The 22,788-nt window shown below is 43.4% G+C and overlaps 1 protein-coding gene across 2 annotated transcripts in view; it reads right to left on the reverse strand.

Annotated features, from left to right (window-relative positions):
* SACM1L (SAC1 like phosphatidylinositide phosphatase) overlaps positions 1-11,937 on the reverse strand; it is a 96,992-nt gene extending 85,055 nt beyond the window's left edge. For both annotated transcript variants that reach the window (XM_085878132.1, XM_085878133.1), the window contains exon 1: positions 11,709-11,937. In XM_085878132.1, coding sequence (XP_085734258.1) covers positions 11,709-11,734 — 26 coding nt within the window. In that variant the 5' untranslated portion in view covers positions 11,735-11,937. The remainder of the gene's footprint in view (positions 1-11,708) is intronic.
* Positions 11,938-22,788: the final 10,851 nt, after the last annotated feature.

The following is a 22,788-nucleotide window of genomic DNA, read 5'->3' on the forward strand; positions in this document are numbered from 1 at the left end:
TGAGAAAGATTTCAATTTATCAAGTCAATTCCAATCAAATATATTCACTGATGCAACTTATGTCTCAGCTATAATTGTGATTCTGATGGATTTAGACCACAAATTTAGTGAAATGTTGACCCCTTCGTTATGCATGTACGTTACGAACCAAAACAACTTGTTTTTGCCTGAAGAGAAAGCATTTGTTTAGAATTTTGATTGCTTGAATTTTCCTTTTCTGTACAATCCTTCGTTCAAAAAGGGAAATTAGAATCATGAACAATGCAACATGTGGAGTACAAAAGCTGTTGAAACGTGTAAAATTACTAATCATGTAACGTTAATACAGATGCTGGTCAGTTGACACAATGACACATCTTGAATGTACGAGACAATTATTTACCCATAACGTCACTGTAAGCACATTCTTCACATGTACACCCCATCCATGTGTAGCAAGTTAGTGCTGTCATTTCAACAAATTTCATCCGGTGCCAAAAAGTTGGTCAAGTTGGATGACGGTGAAGGAACACATTATCTTGTCTTCCTGATAATTTAATGTTGAACATAACAAAAATAAATTAATCAAAGATGTAATTTAGACAATATTGTACACAGGTATCCCCCACTTAACCAACCAAACGAATGGTTTAATTTATGGCTATTGTTCACTTAACAAAGAAGCCGTCAAAGTGTCCGACCATTGCGTGATTGTGCAATGTCACAATGATACATAGATAAGTTTTTTTTTCTACTGATTAACTTTTCAGAAGGCTGGCCAAATAATTAACTTTTCAAAATGAAAGAAAGGGTTTAAAATAACCATCTCCTCCACCACTTCCTGTGGCTTTCTCAAATATGGAAACTTGGACTCAAGATTGCTTTGCGAAGTGTAACAACTAAATTAACTATATTATTAACCTCCGCCATCGAAGATGGACGGAGGTTAATAATATAGTTAATTTTTACTGTTTTCTGTTTATATAGTTAATAAACTGTTTTAATAAACTGTTTTCACCCCTGTCTGTTTGTTTGTTTGTGAACAGTATTACGGAAAAACTCCGACGGATTTCGACGAAACTTGGTGGGGGGATTAGGTATGGTCCAAGGATCATGCCATTAGATTTTGGACTTGGTCCAAAGTTCAATATGGTTGCTATGGTGGCCATTTTGAAAAAATATTTGAATTTTTGTTTTTTTCATTTCTACATGTTTTAAGTGATTTCCATCCCCCCCCCAAAAAAAACAAAATTTTGCAACTTTTTTTTTTCAACAAAATTTCGATTTTTATTTTTTTTGCATTTCTACATGTTATAAGTGATTTCCAACAAAAAACATGTCAAAATTATAATTGTGGCTGATTTTGGAACTTCAGGTGGATATACCCATGTAAAATCAATTTCTGTCTCAAGGAATCTAGTTATGACGAATGAATTGAGTATGTAAAAGTTAAAAGTAAAAGGGAAAGTGGCAAACTATAACTCTGTGAGCACTGTTGACACCAAATTGAATGAATAGGATATCAGGTTCACTTGAGTGACCAAGCAGTATTGGCGGCGGAGGTTTTGCACTCTACCGAGTGCTCTCCCTCTAGTTGTGTTACTGTCTTTATTATTAGGTAAAGAATTATCTTCGACATGAAGGACAAATTGATTTCCAAGTTAGATGTGCCAGAAGTTGTCAACATTCGTGGACACTTCAAAATTTTATTTTCAAGTTTAAGGAAAAACAGCCTGTGTTTGTTTGATGCTCAAGAAAAGGCACCGTTTGTTATGTCGACTGGTACATCCATGTCTGGAACACTGGAGGGTTATTTATTTTTTGTACCTTTGCAAGTGGAAAAAAGCAAATTCCCCTCATCATGAATTCTTTGTTCACAACAAGCAAGTTGTAGTTAATGACAAGAAAAGCTGCAATGTTTAGCATGTTTAGTAGAAATAATTTACATGTGTAATGTGTAAGCAGCATAGTGAGAAACTCGTGTACAATAACACACACTTTGCAACAAGTTTAAAGATCATATTGTAGATGAAAATACGTTTGGTCTCGTGAAAGAAGAAGAGAATAAAAAGGGTGCATACGATGTGCTTTTTTTCTGCTTTCTTAAAGCCAGCTACATTAATTCATTTAAAATGGCTGCCCTCTATAGGTTGTTAGAAAGAAATTCTGATTCAATACAGTGTAATTGGTAATATAAACATATATGAAGACAGTCATACATTCATGATGTCAGGAGTATGTGATAATTAAAGAGCAACTCTGCATGCATTCAAGACATATCTCATGTCATACTCTTTCAATACTTATACAGTGTACGTACCAATAAAATGTGAAGCTTGTTTCATGCATTACAAGTACAGTGCACTTGTGAACTTTGCAGTGCTTCAACATTAAAGAAAACCTGATTTTGCAATTTAGCTTCATATGTTTTTTCGGAATGTTGTGGTTACATTCTCATTGTGATGAAAGCAAAAAAAACACCCATCTCCTTCAAGTGTGAGTAAAATAGGATCTTTCACAAATTTTACAGGGATGGACAAATGGTAACGTTACCAACAGTCACATGATAAACAAACATTTTTGGCAGATGCTTAAAAATGATGACAACAGTTGTGATCAAGTTATACGCCAAAACACTTGCCAGTAAACAAGAAATGAAAGAAATACAGCATGACACATTGTTACGTCCACCACCGAAGGTGAAGGAGGTTATGTTTTCACCCCCCTCTGTCAATCTTTGTTACTTACGACATCTAAAGATTTTGTAAGTATATTGATGACTTCAGTCATCTGTTTGTGTGTTTGTTTGTGTGTGTGCGTTTGTTTGTAGGCACGATAACTCGAGAACGGAAGAAGCTACCAATGTCACATTACACCATGTGATTCAGGAGGGTGATGGCTAGTGCTGATTAGATTTTGGTCAAAATCGGTCAAAGGTCAAGGTCACAGTGAGGTCAAACATTCGATTTTTGATGGTTTGGTACAGAATCATCGTAGAGGCTTCTGGTTTGCGTTGCTACCTTCTCTAGAGACAGCTTTTATTAGACAAGGTCAGAGGTCAAGTTGACGATTTCGTAAGTACCAGTCTATGACTGCTTGTTACTAACGAAATCTAAAGATTTCGTAAGTATATTGATCAGTTCCGTTTCTGTTTGTTTATGTGTTTGTTTGTTTGTTTGTAGGCACGATAATGAGAGAACGGAAGAAGCTACAAATGTCAAATTACACCACGTGATTCAGAAGGGTGATGGCTAGCGCTGATTAGATTTTGGTCAAAATCTGTCAAAGATCAAGGTCACAGTGAGGTCAAACATCAAAAAAAATTATAACTCGCGAACGGAAGAAGCTACCAATATCAAATTACACCACGTGATTCAGGAGGGTGATGGTTAGCGCTGATTAGATTTTGGTCAAAATCTGTCAAAGATCAAGGTCACAGTGAGGTCAAACATCGAAAAAAAAATTATAACTCGCGAACGGAAGAAGCTACCAATGTCAAATTACACCACGTGATTCAGGAGGGTGATGGCCAGCGCTGATAAGATTTTCGTCAAAATCGGTCAAAGGTCAAGGTCACAGTGAGGTCAAACATTCGATTTATGATGGTTTGGTACAGAATCATCGCAGAAACTTCTGGTTTGCGTCGCTACCTTCTCCAGAGACAGCTTTTATAAGACAAGGTCAGAGGTCAAGTTGACGATTTCGTAAGTACCAGTCTATGACTGCTTGTTACTTACGAAATCTAAAGATTTCGGAAGTATATTGATGATTTCCGTTTCTGTGTGTTTGTGTGTTTGTTTGTGTGTTTGTTACTTACGAAATCTAAAGATTTCGTAAGTATATTGATGACTTCCGTTTCTGTTTGTTTGTTTGTTTGGATGTTTGTTTGTTTGTAGGCACGATAACTCGAGAACGGAAGAAGCTACCAATGTCAAATTACACCACGTGATTCAGGAGGGTGATGGCAAGTGCTGATTAGATTTTGGTCGAAATCGGTCAAAGGTCAAGGTCACAGTGAGGTCAAATACTCGATTGTTGATGGTTTGGTACAGATAACTCGAGAACGGAAGAAGCTACCAATGTCAAATTACACCACGTGATTCAGGAAGGTGATGGCTCGTGCTGATTACATTTTGGTCAAAATCGGTCAAAGGTCAAGGTCACAGTGAGGTCAAACATCCAAACAAGCAGTCATAGACTGGTACTTACGAAATCGTTAACTTGACCTCTGACCTTGTCTAATAAAAGCTGTCTTGAGAGAAGGTAGCGACGCAAACCAGAAGTTTCTTCGATGATTCTGTACCAAACCATCAAAAATCGAATGTTTTGGATGTTTGACCTCACTGTGACCTTGACCTTTGACCGATTTGGACCAAAATCTAATCAGCAATAGACATCAGCCTCCTGAATCACGTGGTGTAATTTGACATTGGTAGCTTCTTCCGTTCGAGTTATCTGTACCAAACCATCAAAAATAGAATATTTGACCTCACCGTGACCTTGACCTTTGACCGATTTTGACCAAGATCTAATCAGCACTGGCCATCAGCCTCCTGAATCAAGTGGTGTAATTTGACATTGGTAGCTTCTTCCGTTCTCGAGTTATCGTGCCTACAAACAAACAAACAAGCAGTCATAGACTGGTACTTAAGAAATCGTCATATACAATCTTAAAACATCTCCAAAACATCCGATTTTTACCAGAATTTCGACAACCGAGTTTTAAGCGTACTAAGCGATCGCAAAAACCGAAGACAAAATTAAAATCGAAGTTAAAACAAACTCGTAACGTCGAGCGAAGCAAAAATACTCCATTTCTCCACATGAATTTACGGAATTATGTTTGACCTCACTGTGACCTTGACCTTTGACCGATTTTGACCAAAATCTAATCAGCACTAGCCATCACCCTCTTGAATCACGTGGTGTAATTTGACATTGGTAGCCCCTTCCGTTCTCGAGTTATCGTGCCTGCAAACAAGCAAACAAACAAACAAACCAATGTCACCCGCAGGGTGAACTGTATCTTGCCAAAAGGTGACCACGTGTGACTTCTTAAGGTCACACTGAGGTGAACAGAGCTGCTATCCACCAGGAGCGACTACTTGAGGAATATCTGCCTACGAGAGATTCCGATGAGAATCGTTCTACAGAGTAGCCATGAAAAATATGCGTTTGCCTCATAACGTCACCAAATGACGTCATAATGTCTCAAGCTTGACATATCTAGAAAGCACTCATCGAGGTGTTCAATTTGAGGTACTACACGATATGGTTCCTAAAACTTGAAAATTTGACCTTGGGGTCAAATATGTTTGACCTCAGGCGCTAACTATGAAGGTCAAGGCCAATCGCCACCAAATTAATCAGCTGAGCGCCAGACCATGAACTATATTCCCATGAAGTTTGAAGACGATCCGATCAAAATTACTCAAAAAATAAGGGTTTCGTCGACTCCCCTGATTTGCGACAAAGTGACCTTGACCTTTGACCTTCAAAATTTTGTGCACTGAAAGGGACCTCGAAAGGCCTCTGATATGCGAAGTTACAAAAATTTCCAATGATAACTGTGCTCTGCAGAATTTTTTATACGTGATTACAGACAAACAGACAAACAGACAAACAAACAAACAAACAAGAAAAAAAAAAAAAAAAAAAAAAAAAAAAAACATACAAGCTGAATAACATATCTTGCAAAAACTTCGTTTTGGCAAGATAACAAACGGAAGTCATCAATATACTTACGAAATCTTTAGATATCATTATCACAGTTATCATTGGAAATCTTTAGATTTCGTAAGTAACAAACAGAAACGGAAGGCATCAATATACTTTCGAAATCTTTAGATTTCGTAAGTAAAAATGATAACTCGAGAACGGAAGAAGCTACCAATGTCAAATTACACCACGTGATTCAGGAGGGTGGTGCCTAGCGCTGATTAGATTTTGGTCAAAATCGGTCAAAGGTCAAGGTCACAGAGAGGTCAAACATCCAAAACATTCGATTTTTGATGGTTTGCTACAGAAACAACGTAGAAACTTCTGGTTTGCATCGCTACCTTCTCTCGAGACAGCTTTTATTCGACAAGGTCAGAGGTCAAGTTGACGATTTCGTAAGTACCAGTCTATGACTGCTTGTTTGTTTGTTTGTTTGTTTGTTTGTTTGTTTGTTTGTTTGTTTGTTTGTAGGCACGATAACTCGAGAACGGAGGAAGCTACCAATGTCAAATTACACCACGTGATTCAGGAGGGTCGTGGCTAGTGCTGATTAGATTTTGGTCAAAATCGGTGAAAGGTCAAGGTCTCAGTGAGGTCAAACATAATTCCGTAAATTTATGTGGAGAAATGGAGTATTTTTGCTTCGCTCGACGTTACGAGTTCGTTTTAACTTCGATTTTCATTTTGTCTTCGGTTTTTGCGATCGCTTAGGACGCTTAAAACTCGGTTGTCGAAATTCTGGTAAAAAAATCGGATGTTTTGGAGACGTTTTAAGATTGTATAAAAAAAATATTTCACTCGACACGTCACTGGTCGTCCCATGATTCAGTGCGCTCGAGCAGACGTGTCGTTGAGCTACGTTAAGGTATAATATAATTGCGTGGAGAAATGGAGATTGTTGCTTCGGTCGACTTTATAATTTTTGATGCTTTGATACAGAATCATCGTAGAAACTTCAGGTTAGCGTCGCGACCTTCTCGAGAGACAGCTTTTATTAGACAAGGTCAGAGGTCAAGTTGACGATTTCGGAAGTACCAGTCTATGACTGCTTGTTACTTACGAAATCTAAAGATTTCGTAAGTATATTGATGCCTTCCGTTTCTGTTTGTTTGTTTGTTTATTTGTTTGTAGGCACGATAACTCGAGAACAGAAGAAGCGACCAATGTCAAATTACACCACTTGATTCAGGAGGGTGATGGCTAGTGCTGATTAGATTTTGGTCAAAATCGGTCAAAGGTCAAGGTCACGGTGAGGTCAAATATTCGATTTTTGATGGTTTGGTACAGATAACTCGAGAACGGAAGAAGCTACCAATGTCAAATTACACCACGTGATTCAGGAGGCTGATGGCTAGTGCTGATTAGATCTTGGTCAAAATCGGTCAAAGGTCAAGGTCACAGTGAGGTCAAACATCCAAAAAATGATAACTCGAAAACAGAAGAAGCTTCCAATGTCAAATTACACCACGTGATTCAGGAGGGTGGTGGCTCGCGCTGATTAGATTTTGGTCAAAATCGGTCAAAGGTCAAGGTCACCGTGAGGTCAAACATCCAAAACATTCGATTTTTGATGGTTTGGTACAGAATCATCGTAGAAACTTCTGGTTTGCGTCGCTACCTTCTCAAGAGACAGCTTTTATTAGACAACGTCAGAGGTCAAGTTGACGATTTCGTAAGTACTAGTCTATGACTGCTTGTTTGTTTGTTTGTTACTTACGAAATCTATATTGATGACTTCCGTTTGTTTGTTTGTTTGTTTGTAGGCACGATAACTTGAGAACGGAAGAAGCTACCAATGTCAAATTACACCACGTGATTCAGGAGGGTGATGGCTAGTGCTGATTAGATTTTGGTCAAAATCGGTCAAAGGTCAAGGTCACGGTGAGGTCAAATATTCGATTTTTGATGGTTTGGTACAGATAACTCGAGAACGGAAGAAGCGACCAATGTCAAATTACACCACGTGATTCAGGAGGCTGATGGCTAGTGTTGATTAGATTTTGGTCAAAATCGGTCAAAGGTCAAGGTCACAGTGAGGTCAAACATCCAAAACATTCGATTTTTGATGGTTTGGCACAGAAAATCATGGTAGAAACTTCTGGTTTGTGTCGCTACCTTCTCAAGAGACAGCTTTTATTAGACAAGGTCAGAGGTCAAGTTGACGATTTTGTAAGTACCAGTCTATGACTGCTTGTTTGTTTCTTTGTTTGTTTGTAGGCACGATAACTCGAGAACGGAAGAAGCTACCAATGTCAAATTACACCACGTGATTCAGGAGGGTGATGCCTAATGCCGATTAGATTTTGGTCAAAATCGGTCAAAGGTCAAGGTCACAGTGAGGTCAAACATCCAAAACATTTGATTTTTGATGGTTTGGTACAGAATCATCGAAGAAACTTCTGGTTTGCGTCGCTACCTTCTCTCGAGACAGCTTTTATTAGACAAGGCCAGAGGTGAAGTTAACGATTTCGTAAGTACCAGTCTATGACTGCTTGTTTGTTTGTTTGTCGGTTTGTTTGTGTGCAGGATATCCCAAAAAGTTGTGGACGGATTCGGATGAAATTTGGTGGGCACGTTGGATGTGTGGAAAGGAAGAATTGATTCGATTTTGGTGAAGATCCAAATCTGGATCTGAATATGAGAATTATTTAATCTTTAAAGTGATTCTTCACCATTGAGAGATCGGACCAAAAACGATACAATACTGTATAGCATGATATTTCAAAAATGTATCGGGCCCGATATGTTCTTGTGGATCAGGCATTACTTGACGGAAGTATGCGCTCTACTAAGTGCCCTTCCAGTTTCTGCTGTATCCCGTTTGAGGAAAGTTTTTATGCAAAGAAATGCAAAATTATCCATGTCCTTTTTTTGTAACGTTACTAACGAACATTACAGTTCCTATCACAACTCACAAATACAGGTCTCACTGTTTTTAATTATTACTGTGTAACAGGTCTGGGTAAGATAAATTGATTGTAACATAGTGGAGAATTGAAAATCTTATATCTTGATATTAGAGTCGAAATAGCTTTGCTAATTTGCTTAAAATGTAACGTTACTAACCTTGGAATTGCCCAAATGGTGAAAAAAAAAGTTGACAAAATAATAGACACGCAGATGGACAGACACGCACACAAGCAATTGCAAAAACCAATCTCCTGCTGCACGAGTGGGGGGGGGGGGGGTAATAACAATTTATCCTTGAGATACCCCACGACTTACAACATCCCAGTCTGACATCCTCCCACTCACAACCACTCTTTGTTACCTATCAATAAGCAAGTTTTCAATCTAGTTAGCTACATGAGCAACTCAAAAGCTCTCACCCTAGCTAATAACCCTCTATGTGGTACCACATCTGAAAGTCTAGATTCACTACACTCACTACATTCCCTGCACTTCACTCAAACATTGTTTCATATAACTCCAACACATTTCCACATGACCACACTTTAATAAATCCTTCCTGACTGCCTTTACTTCGTTTGAATTTATTTAAACTCGGCGAAACCCCGTCACAGACGGATTCCGTTCCATTAGCCCAATATGACAACCAGTGGCGGCTCTTGTAAGAGCCGGAGTCGATGTACTCCATGGCCTTACCTAATGAGGCCTACAAAACGTCCTATATAGGACATTTTTGTTGTACACTACTCCTTGTGAAGAAGTCCCCCGATTTGTGCACGTGTCTACTTTGACGTACAAACACCGTGTCAAAACTTCTCAGGTCAAAGTACCAAGAAAAACGTGACGCGACCGCTAGGAGGAGCACAAAATTGGTCCTTCAGGTTTAATATATAGATACAATGTTTCTTGTTACATTTTTTTTGTGTGAAATTCACATTCTGAGGTTACGCCTACGCAAATTCACACGCCTACGCAGCAACGTGTCCTGTCAGTGGTAACTAAATGGCGCCCTTTCCCCATCGGCCACGCCTACGCAGCAATGTGTCCTGTCATTGGTTTGGTAAATAAATGGCCATAAGTTGGGAACCACTTGTCCGATTAATATCAAACCATGAAAAGGCACATACTCAGGTCCCCAGCAATATACCTGGCAAGTTTCAATTAGATCGGACCAGTGGTTGTCGAGAAACAGCGGTCGCGCACGCACGCACGCACACACACCTGGAATTATAGATAGACTAGTACGTGCCCGTTAAAAAAAAGAATAAATAAATATTCCAACCGTGAGCAAGAAACAACAACCACACAGGCCGTTTCTTCGCTCTCGTGTGCCCGTAGGTGCGTGGTGCGGAAGTTCGCATTTCACAGTTACGATGATTCGCAATTTAGGCTTTAATGGCCAATTATTCAATTAGCGTCAACGTATTTTACCTCTTCGCAATGTCGTCGCAAGGAAAAACAAAAAGAGAAGAGAAGAGAGAAAAAAAATTTACTTCCTGGTTCGGAGCACACCAGCACTCTGATGTTACCGAAATTTATTCACCGTCTAATATGAAAACGATCATAACTTGGGGCATTGTGTTTATCTATAAATGCGCATAAGAAATCGAGAAATTATTAGAATACACGAAGTCATCACTATCCGGAAGCCTGTACGTTGTAACCTATAATGGGGAACGCGGCTGAGCTTCCCTTCCCCATCGGCCACGCCCACGCAACAACGTGTCTTGTCATTGGTTTGGTAAATAAATGGCCATAACTTGGGAAGCACTTGTCCGATTAATATCAAACCTTGAAAAGGCACATCCTCAGGACCCTTGCAATATACCTGGCAAGTTTCAATTAGATCGGACCAGCGGTTGTTGAGAAACAGTGGTCGCACGCACGCGCGCGCGCACGCACGCACGCACGCACGCACGCACGCACGCACGCACGCACGCACGCACGCACGCACGCACACACACACACACACACACACACACACACACACACACACACACACACACACACACACACACACACACACACACACACACACACACACACACACACACACACACACACACACACAGCTGGAATTATAGATAGATGATCGATGTTATGAATAATATTATTGGCCTTATCCTTCCTTCTCACAATATATTTGGCTTGCAGAGTTGTTTTCTTGTTACTTTGATACCGATTCCAGGATGACAATGATTGATAATGATCGATGATCGGTGATAATGATGAATATTATTGATGATAATGATGAGGATGATAAATGAAAATGATGAAGTTGATGATGATGCTGATGATTGATGCATATGATTATGATTGATGATAATGATGAGAATGATTATGATTATGATTGAGGATAATGAGGATGATGATGAAAATGATGTGGATGATTATGATTGATGATAATGGTGAGGATGATTACGATTGATGAGTATGATGATGAAAACGATGTGGATGATTATGATTGATAATGCGGATGATTATGAATATCGTTGATGAAAATGATGAATGAGGATGATGATGAAAATGATGCGGATGATTATGGTTGATGAAAATGATGCGGATGATTATGATTGATAATGATGAGAATGATTATGATTATTCATGATAATGATGAGGATGATTATAATTACGATTGATGATAATGATTATGATGATTATGATTGATGATAATGATGCCTTTTACTTATCCTAAATAGCACTCCTTCCATCACTGCTCAACCACGTAGTCTCTTAAAGGCTCTCGCTTTACATATCACTGGAATATACTTTATATTATCCAAATCCTGCACATTTGCTCCTTCAACTTGAAGGTTGCGCATTTCTCAGATGCCGATTGCCCTTCTGTTAATCCGATGCTCATGTCCCAAACTATAGCAAGTGTCATCAAGCGAAAACAACTGACGAAGTTAAAGTTTAACCAAGCACACAAGTTTTTAAACAATGTACGGCAACTAGGCCGCAAAGCCTACGGACTTTCCTGAGCGCCGAGAGGGACCAGCTTCGGCTCATGCTCGGACCCAAACCGGAACAAAGCGGGACCGGTATAGTTATTTTATCACTCTCGTTTCCCACCCGGTCGACCAATGTCCGTTACTCACAGCAGGAGCACTCCGTACACCGCCATGACACGAGGAGGAGAAACAAGGGACAGGGAAGGACACCGAGCAGGGATAACTAAAGAGAGGGAGGCGTCAAATGGAAGAGCAATCTCTGTAATATTATTATTATTATTCCTCCGCCTCCTCTTCTTCTTCTTCCTCTTCTTCAACTTCTTGTCTTCTTCTTCTTCAACTTCTTGTCTTCTTCTTCTTCTTCCTCCGATTCCTCTTCTTCTTTGTCTTCTTCTTCTTCTTCTTCTTCTTCTTCTTCTTCTTCTTCTTCTTCTTCGAGTCCTCTTCTTGTTCTTCAAAAATTGTCCAAATTTCTTTCCTACCTTCTTATAATTTCACCATTGTGTAACAATTGTATTTTTCTTCCTTTTTTTTTTCCTTTCACATTCTATTTTTTGCTGACGCACACATCAGCAGATTTTTTTAACCTTTGTTTTTAAGCGTTTAGCATTCAAATGTCTTCAACGTAAATAAAGCGAGCCATCGCACGTCTCACACAGTCCGAAATCAATGATCCAAGCGACAACGAGAGAGTTTCGAGAACGTACAAATTTCCCACAATTCCACGCGCCTCGCCAGGTCGTGTGGAATCTGTGCCCTCAAGCAATTACATTTGATGACGTAAGAACAGAAGTCGGAGGGAGGTTGAAGAGAGGGTTGAGTGGGATGACAAGGGCGAAACGTATTGGGGTACAGGAGGAGTAATGAGCAGGAAGGGACGAGGGATGTACAGTTGGTGTGTGTTGAGCACTTAAGGTGTGGAGGGAAATATTTACGTACGTAATTAATAGATAAACCTGTTTTGTGTAAGCAATGATTTTTGAAGCGATAAAAATAAGGAACGAATTAACGTGTCAACGTTCGTTTTCCATGTTTAGTTAATTAATAGCCGGTTACACATACATATAAATACATTTTCCCTCACCAAGATGATTAATATTAACGAGCCAAACCCGCGCTCCGCGAGAAGTTTATAAAGTGAGGGTTCGTTATGACGTCAATATATCCCGTGTTCACAATGTGATTTATAAAATTTATTTATATACAATGTTTCTTGTTACATTTTTTTTGTGTCAAATTCACCTTCTGAGGTAGTCAGCATGTGCAGAAGAGGGTTTTACATTGCAGACGCTGTTTTCGAGGAGTGGCATTACACCTCTCAGCGGTGACGGTCTGTCGACGACAGACGTAATGACGTCAGCGAATGATCGATGATGTCATGACGTCATTACGCCTCTCAGCGGTGACGCCTGTCGACGACAGACGTAATGACGTCAGCGAATGATCGATGATGTCATGACGTCATTACGCCTCTCAGCGGTGACATCACACGTCTGGCAATCTGGCAATCCTGGGCAATGATTCTGCAACTGGACAGGATGGTCTCAGCTCACGAGTCCTAAAAACCTGCTCTGCTACTCTTGCACACCCTCTTTTCTGCTCTTTTCTGCTCTTTTCATCCTATCATTTGCCCGAGGTGATCTTCCATCTGCTTGAAAATCTACCAACGTCACTGCATTACTTAAACAACAAAAAGAGCAATCAAAGATTGCAGACCCTCGCCAGGACTTGTTTTGTCTGGTCTTTGTGTAGTTTTAAGTCGTGTATTTTGTGTGGTGTTTGTGTACTGGTGTGTTGCATAATTAATAAGAGACCTAGTTAGAACTGCCACTTTATAACTGCTGGCAATGATGACCGGGTACCATGATGTCCCGCTTTGATGCAACTCCGCTTTGATTGGACACCTGACGCTGACCCATGACGTTTTTTTTAAATTGTTATTCAATTGAATTTAGAATGGAATTAAGATAAATTAAATTCAAATCAAATCGAAGACGAAATAGGTAGAGTCCTGCATTGGAGTAATCAGAAGGAAACCCAAACAAGCAAAGAGAAAAGATGAAGTTATCAGGAGGAACCTGGATAGGATTCGCATTTCAGCTGCTACTCCACTACCCTCAAACACATCCAGGCCCAGCCAAGTGAGCCTTTTTGAAGAAAAGAAAAAAAAAACAACAAACCCCAAATCAAGAAATTAAATCATTCTGGCTGTCAGACCATGTGTCCGATCATGCTGAAATATAAAACATGTATTCCCCATCATTACTAGATCATGATTGTGAAGTTTCACATCGATTAATTAGGTGGTTCCAAAGAAAACATTATTTAATATTTTTCTTAAATCCATTATGGCTGCCAAACCATGTGACATCAATTATTTGTGAACAACCTTGTACCCGCATGCCGATGGGAACATTTGTGTGAAGTTTCCCCTCAATCTGTTCAGCTGTTCTGGAGAAGGAGATTTTTATGTTTTAGGATAAATCCGATATGGCTGCCAAATTATGTGACCTACGACATCATATGTATGAACATTTTGTTCCTCATCGATTGGCGGTAAGATGCACAAAGTTTTGCCTCGATCTGTTCAGCCATTTTCGAGAAAAAGATTTTGGAAGGTTTTTCAAAAAAAACCATTATGGCTTCCGAATCAGGTGGCAGATGACGTCATCATTTTTTTTTCTGTGGACAATTTTATCCCTAGATGACCATCAAAAATTTTCATACTGATCGGATGTTGCGTTCTACATATGCAATTATGACGTCATAACGAAGGCACTTATGTCGTCAAAAAAATCACTTATTCCCCTTGAGGAGTACTTGCCATGTGCCAAGTTTCTATTTTTTCCTTTGTACAGTTTCAGAGATACAGAGGTCCAAAGTTTTTCCGTTTTTCCAACATAGCTGCCACACCACGTGACCTATGATGTCATAGTTATGATTAAAACATTCTACATGATTTGTCGCACCAATCATGAAAATTTCATCTCAATCCGACAAGTGGTTGCGAATTAAAACATGAAAGTTCTGTGCAGCCAAACAAATGAAAAATCACTCATAGAGTGACCCTTGGCGAAATGGAACAGCACTTGGGAGAGCACATACCTCCACCAGGCTGAATGGTTTACATTTGTGTGTCACTGATAGGTCAGATCTGAATCCGGACCTTCACCAAAATCAAATCGGCTTGTTCTTGTCACCTAACCAACTCATCCACCTAGATTTGTCAAAACTCATCCACAACCGTTTGAGATCTCATTCAAAAGTTTTTGGCCCCATCTCTCAATGGTGAAGAATCACTTGAAAATTCTTGGATCCGGATCCGGATTCGGATCTCCATAGAAATCGAACCAATTCGTCGTTGTCACACACCCAACATGTCTACCAAGTTTAATTTGAATACGTCCACAACTTTTTGAGATATCATGCAATATCGTTTTACGCCCATCTCTCCATGGTGAAGAATCACTTAAAAATTAAATAATTCTCATATCTGGATCCGGATTCGGATTTTCACCAAAACTTAATCGATTTGTCCTTGCCACACACCCAACCTGTCCACAAAGTTTTGTCCAAATCCATCTATATCCTTTTGAAATACTGTACTATGTATATGTATATATATATATATATATATATATATATATATATATATATATATATATATATATATATATATATATATATATATATATATATCCATCCATCCATCGGGACCATACTCCATGCAGAGCGTTGGTGCTGCCTAAGCAGTCTCCTTGGCTATTGGACACAATCCTGGACAGGTCGCCACTCCGACACAGGATACCAGCATGCTGGCACTCATTTTGCCGACCTCGGAAGGATGACAGGCAGAGTCAACCCCACCTGCTATGAATTCAACAGTGGAGTGGGGTTTGAACTCAGGATCAGAGGATTCCAAGCCACCACCCTAACCATTGAGCCAACATTGAGCATTGAGCCAATATATATATATATATATATATATATATATATATATATATATATATATGTATATATATATATATATATATATATATATATATATATATATATATATATATATATATATATATATATATATATATATATATATATATATATATATATATATATATATATATATATATATATATATATATATATATATATATATATATATATATATATATATATATATATATATATATATATATATATATATATATATATATATATATATATATATATATATATATATAAAGCCTGGTGCTGGAGCAGTGGTTAGGGCAGCGGCTTGGGATCCAAGAGGTCCTGAGTTCAAGCCCCGTTGGGCCACTGAATTAATACACCAGGGGTTGACTCAGCCTGTCATCCTTCCGAGGTCGGCGAAATGAGTACCAGTATACTGGGCCGGTGTATACCCCGGTTAAAATAGGTGTACCATATCCCTGTGTCGTAAGAGGCTACCAGGGTTGCGTCAGGAAGGGCATCCGGCGTAAAACATGTGCCAAATCACTATGCGGATCATATGGATGATCCGCTGTGGCGACCCCGAACGGGAGCAGCCGAAAGAAGAAGAAGAAGATATATATATATATTTATATATATATATATATATATATATATATATATATATACATATATACATATATATATACATATTGGTACGAATTTCTGCCAGCCGGCGTGCGGACAGCTGCTTTTAGCCGAATCGCGGCCGTACGCCCACCGGACAGACAATTCAGTCGCGACTTTCCGGAACAACGCCGAAAACCAGTCACGGGTGTGCTCCAAGCGCACACCACGGCCTAGTCAATATTCTACCCGCGCGCGACAGGGGTAATCGCCGAATTGTCGATATACCTAATTATTCGCGCGGGCAGCCTACCGAGAGACCGTACCTGAACGAAGGCCTGCTTGGACACGAACCGCTTAAGCGGTTCGTTCCGTTCTGGGATAACCGAGCGGTGTATTATCGCCAGGACTCGTTGGACCCGATTCTATTATCGGCTATCAAAAAGCCCACTATTATTCCGAAATGCAATACGGCAGCTCAATTAAGGGAAAATGACGCGACAAACAGGTTACATTCAAATAAGCACATTTATTATTTTACACAGGTCTTCAATCAAGCAATAAATGGATGAAACACGCATGCAGTTATACAGCCAAACACAATGCAAAGGAAAGAGCTTATACCATCTATTTATTATGTACAGTCACTTATTTAGTTCTACTTGCGGACATGGCGCCACAACATTCATTTGAAAGCAAAGAAGAGCCGCAGAACAGACGAGGGGTAGACTGGACCTCTTTGGGTCTTTATTGCTTGGAGCCGTGTAGACCGCAGAGGTTCCGCGAGGCTGCGCAGGTTACCTTCCTCGCTGGGGCGACCCACAACGCTCCCTCCCCACAGCAGTTAGGGTAACCGCGGCTTGCTGATTCGGGCCCCAGCGGCAACACCTAAGAGGAACGAACGGGTCTTTGCTCTCTTAGAGTTGATGCTCTGTAAGAACCCGTCCGTTCCTCAGCGATGCTCGGACTGTCCCGAAGCCCGATCACCTCGGACCGTCTGGCGCTGGCGGGCGAGCTCTCTCCGGCTCGTACACGTTCCGCAGCTCTGCGCAGCACAGCAGGCTGAGCCGCGCTCCCCGTTTGCGCCTCCTCCGTTTTCCTCAGCTTCTCCAGCTACTGCAGGCTTCAGACTTCCACGTGGCTCCTCGACCTCTCCAAACTGACACTCCACCGACTGACTCCACCGACTGATTCCACCGACTGACTGAACTGGAGCTCTGCGCGCCGTTTTATAGGGTTCGTGAGGCGAGATTTTGACCTCCGCTCTCCGACCTTCGACCCCCCGCTGGCTTCGCCCCTTTCTCTCTTTTGATCCGAATCTCGGAGGCGAAGCATGGAGCGAGCGGACGTGGTAAAAATCACCAATGCTGAAGGGAGAGTGGACGTGCTCGAGATCACCGACTTGCGCGGCGAGCAAACCCCCGCGTGTGCCTACAGCGATGCCGTTCGATGCGGACTCGCCGCGGCTGGTGCAAAGATGGCGTCATTTTGGAGATGAAGGTGAGGCGATGTTGTTCGTGTTGAGTATTGGGGGGCGATGCGATTTGGGAGATGGTGAGGAGATGTCGTTGTTGTGAAGGCGGTTGTGGAGAGGCTGGTTGGTGGTTGGCATGGTGGAGAAGGTGGTTGGCATGGTGGAGAAGGTGGTTGGTGGTTGGCGTGGTGGAGAAGGTGGTTGGTGGTTGGCGTTGCGGAGCGGGTAGTTGGTGGTTGGCGTTGTGGTTGGTCCAAAATAACGATAGTAAAAGAAAAACGGCTAACTGAAAGATCACAGCCAGGGTGACACGAATAAACCCCTTTAGACAACGGTGGGGAAATCTATCTGAACACAGACTTATCGGCATAACTGATCTAAGGACCTATATGGTGCTCTGTGAATTTCCACAGCCGTAACGATATATATATATATATATATATATATATATATATATATATATATATATATATATATATAAAATGTGTATATATATATATAAATGTATATATATATATATATATATATATATATATATATATATATATATATATATATATATATAAATATTGTTGTGGTTACCAGATTCGCAAACCACCATTCAGGTCCCTTAGGTGAGGTATCTCGGTAAGTGCATGTGTAGTTAGGCCCAAACCCGTTGTCTAGTGGGAATACATGTCATTTATACGTGCTGCGACTCTTCAGGATAGCCGTTTTTCTTTTACTATCTTTATTTTGGACCAACCGCCATGATCACAACCACAACATCAACCACCGACCACAACCACCGCTTCACCACAACCGCCACGACCTTCACGTCACACCTCGCCACCATAGCATCGCCACCGTTCTTGCCCCGCTGTGGGTACCGGTGTTGGACTCGTGCAGAGCGCGCGTCGAACAGCGTGTACAAAATCACGGATTTTGTGCTTCAAAAACGGATCAAAAACGACACACGCCCACTTTTTGCCGTCCAATCGGTGAGCGAGGGGCGAATTGGCCCCGCCCCCAGGGCGATCGATATATGCAAATTTGTGGATCAAAAAGCCTTCACGCCCACTTTTTCTCGGGCCAATGGGGAGCGAGGTGAAAGGTCAAAGGGAGGGGGTCAAAGGCGAAGTTACGGGGGGATAAAAGGACGGTGTTCGTCAGTCAGAAAAAGGAGAACGAGAAAGAAAAGAGGAGAACGAGAACGAGAAGGAAAACGAGAACGAAAAGGAGAACGAGAACGAGAAGGAGTCGGAGGGTGGAGAGTCGAGTGTGGAAGTCTGGAGCCCGAAGCCTGCAGTGGCTGGAGAAGCTGAAGAGAGTCGGACGAGGGGGTGCTCGCGTCGGTGCCGGGAGCTGCACGCCCGAGGGAGGCCGGCAGCGCGACCTGGCCGAGGTGGAGACGCACACCAGGGATAATAAAGATCCTCTATACCCCGAGCATCAGCAACCCCCTCCTGTTTCCCCCCGCGCTGAGATAGTGCGACCAAGGGGGCCCCGTTCCCACCCCCTGCCAGGCACTGTCCGCGAGGCCCGCGGGTTGCGGGGCCATCGCCGCTCCGCGTCTCATCACCAGACGGGTAGGCCCGACCCGGTCTCGGCCTCAGGCCTGCCTCATTCTTGAGGGTATTTCTTTTCCTTGGTTTTGGGTATGTGTTGTCGGCGCCGTCTGTGAAGTAGAATTGTATAAGTGTTGCCGTGTGCTCGGTAGTCGGTATTAGCTCTGCACTGTGTTTTCACTTTTATGTTTGCTTTTTGTGTAAATGGAATTGTGTTTTCTTTTTTTGTGTGCATTTGGTGGAATTGTATTTGTGTGCTTCCCGTGTGCCGCGAATAAATGTGCTTTATTGTTGAACTGTTCTCCCGCTTCGCTTCGTCTTTTCCCCCATTGAACCCTCATCTTGCTTCACGTAAAGGGTTGGTAGTGGGCTGAGTACGCCCGATAATTAATCGAACCGTCGAGGTCGACGATAACACCGCTCGGTTATTCTGATAGTACGGAACGGGTCGCTTAAGTGGCCCGTGTCCGAAGTCGACCTGCGGCAAGGTGCGATCGCCCGGTCTACCCTCCGCGTTGGTACTTAGGTAGGTCGAATTTGGCGAGCAACCCTATCCCACGCGGGGGCTGATTGGCTCGATCGCGGTGAGACCGAAAGGTCCACCCGTGACTGGTTCCCGGCGTTAGTCCGAGAGGGTCACGACTGGATTGTCCGTCCGGTGGGCGACGTGCCGCGATTCGAGTTACGTGGCCGTCAGCACGCCGGCGGGCGCGGAATCCGCAACACTGGTGTCAGGTCGTGCGATACAAATTCATCGCCCTCCTCGCGGCACTGGTATCGGAGAACAGGAAAACGGGCTCTCCTGTCTCCGGCTAAATTCACGGGAATCGGTCCAGGGGTGAGAGAAGCGACCCCCGATTCCCTCCAAATTACGAGCGAGCAAATTAACCCTTCACGAGAAGCAAGATGGCGTCTCAAGGCGAGCGGGTGCCGGGTGGATTAGGTATGTGTAATAGTAATGTAGAATCCATGGCTCAGGACGAGATCACCGTGCAAGAGAAACCCGTACCAGAAGGTTGGGAAAGGCATCGATGCCGTTCATCTGGTCGGTTTTTTTATTATAACTCCACCACTAAATGTCGTCAGTGGGAGTGGCCAGGGCAGGTGACAATGCGGCAGATTATGGAACTCGCGCAGAGCATAAAGGACAAACTGGATTACTGGAATGCCGGAATAGAAAAAATGAACGAAAAGTTGGATGCGAATACACAGCAAATGAGGGAAGAAACGAAAAAGCTGCGGGGTGAGACGCAGAACATGGGCCGATGCCTACAGGCGGGCATGAAGGCCGTGACCAGGGAACTTAAAATGGCGACTCCACGTGTCGGAACGAACGAGCTGGAAGGGGGTGCAACGGCTGACAGGCCCGCGGTGGAGGCGGGTAAGGAAAAAGTAATTCGGGAGACAAGAGACGAGGTGAAAGTAATTGCGAGGGAGAGAAAAGAACAATTAATACGGAAAACAAGGATGAGGTACGCGGAGATCGTGAAAGAGCAAGGAGTGAAAAACAGGGAAGGACGGGAGCGACTTAAAGAGAAAGCAAGGTTGACCTACATAAAGATAAGGGAAAGACGCCAGAAAGAAGCAGAGACCAATAAACACGATGAAGACGGGGTAAGTGACGCACACACACACACGGAGGTAGTGGAGGACAATGGGGGTGAGCTCGCGGAGCGTGTAGAGACCCAGTGCGAGCACCTGGATGGCCTCCTCCAGGAACGAGGGGAGGGAGTATGCCCCCTTGAGGCGAGTCACGACCAGGTGAGTTCGGTCGTGCTTTGCGAGGTTGAGGGGAGGAGTGCTGCGAACGGGTGCTTGGAGAGCTTGGGGGGTATAGAGGCCCCGGAGACCCTTGTGGGGACACGAATCCCCAGTGTGGTTGTCCCTGTGTGTGTGGTGCAAGGCGTGAGTGCGTCCCCGTGTGTGGAAGCGACCCCGTGTGTGAGTGGTGTGGTGGCGATGGTGCCAGAGTACGTGCTTCCCAGCACGCCGTGTGTGGGTGAGGCACCGTGTGTGAGTGAGGCACGGTGTGTGGATGAGGCACAGCGGTTGAGTGCCCCCGCGTGTATGAGTGAGGCACGGTGTGTGGATGAGGCACCGCGGGTGAGTGCCCCCGCGTGTGTGGATGAGGCACGGAGTGCGAGTGAGGCACCGCGGGTGAGTGCCCCCGCACGCGTGAGTGAACGGCCGTGTGCAAGGTCGCTGTGTGCAAGGGAGACCGTGTGTGTGAGAGGGCGGTATGTGAGGGAGATGTCGGTTGGCATGCGGGAGCACGCAGCCGCGTCTCCCGGTGTGAATGTGATGGAGTGGACTGTGTGCGTCGAAACACGCAGGTATGCGTGGGTCGAATGGCGACGACGAAGGCGACAGAGGAAAGAAAGCCGGGTAGCGGCTGTAGCTGTTTCGAGGACCGTGCCGGGTTCACCCAGCAGTGAGCACGCGGTTCGTGCTGTGCAACGCACGAGACCACCACGTGCTCGCTTGCGAGAGTGAAGTCCCGGTCCGGAAACGCACGCGGTGGATTTGCCGATCCCGCGGACGGACAAAGTTTAGGCAGGTAAACGGATTTGGACCGGACGGGTTCTCCACGCGATCGTGTGTGTTCAGCTCCAACGGGCAAAGCACATGTGTTCGCGTGGGGAACCCCTCGAGACGTGGGGCTTGTTTTTTTTATGCGCACGGTGACGTCATGGCTGCACGTGGGGTTGGAATCCGGCAGGAGGGGTATCTCTGCCGGATGGTCCCGTCCAAGGAGGGACGAGGAACACGTGCAGCTGCATGACGTCACGGGCAGGTGCAAAGTGCGCGAGCTCTGAGTTGCCGCGCAGGTGCTGCGCATGGGAAGAAAAAAAGAGCAAGCCTCACTTTCGGGTGTACAGGATTCCTGGGCAAGGGGTGAAAGACCCCCCTTACCTGGGCACAGGATGGAAACTAGTTAGGGGGAAGGGTTAGCTTAGTTAGACCGACTCCATGGGGCAGGGGTAAGTCCTCATGGAGTCCGTGGAATGGATTAGTTAGAGGGATTTAGATGAGCTTTAGGTTGGAAAATGGGAAATGATTTTTGATGATTTGAGGACATGGACAGACTTGTGAATGTGTAGAGGGGACGTAGTTTAGCTACGTAGTGTTAAAAGGAACGTGCTATAGTTTAAGGGACGACGTGGGAGCACGAGTTAGTTAGGGGGTGCAGTTAGAAGGATGGCAGAGTTCAGCGGTGTGTGTGTTGAAGAGTTGGTGAGTTGTGAGGTGAGTACTTGTTGAGTGAGTGAGGCCAGCGGGTCTGTGTGAGTGGAGTGAATGGGGAATGCATGGTGCGATGAGTGATTGGGGGGAGGAGTGACTCCCGCCCAAGGGACCCCGGGGTCAGAGTAAAGTGAGTTAGGGGGTTAGTCAAATTTACAAAACGGAGGTCGTTTTGCTGTTGGTGGGAATGTAGGCTCGAGACCCATTTGGAGGGGTGCAGGAGCCCTGTTGACGGGCTTGGGAGCGTGGCTGCGAAAAGTGAGTATCGCTGAGTGGGTACCCCGGGCACCAGGCTATTTATCCGTTTATTCCAGCCGGCACAGCTTTGGCAGTTTCCGCTCGGCCGCACCCGAACCGGAGTTGGTAGTCGGTAGTTGGAACTCCTACCGCGGTCAGTAGAGTGACC

This window comes from Eptatretus burgeri, chromosome 4, assembly GCF_056783735.1.
Source record: "Eptatretus burgeri isolate ZD-2024b chromosome 4, Ebu_testis_v1, whole genome shotgun sequence".
NCBI classification, from domain to species: Eukaryota; Metazoa; Chordata; class Myxini; order Myxiniformes; family Myxinidae; genus Eptatretus; species Eptatretus burgeri.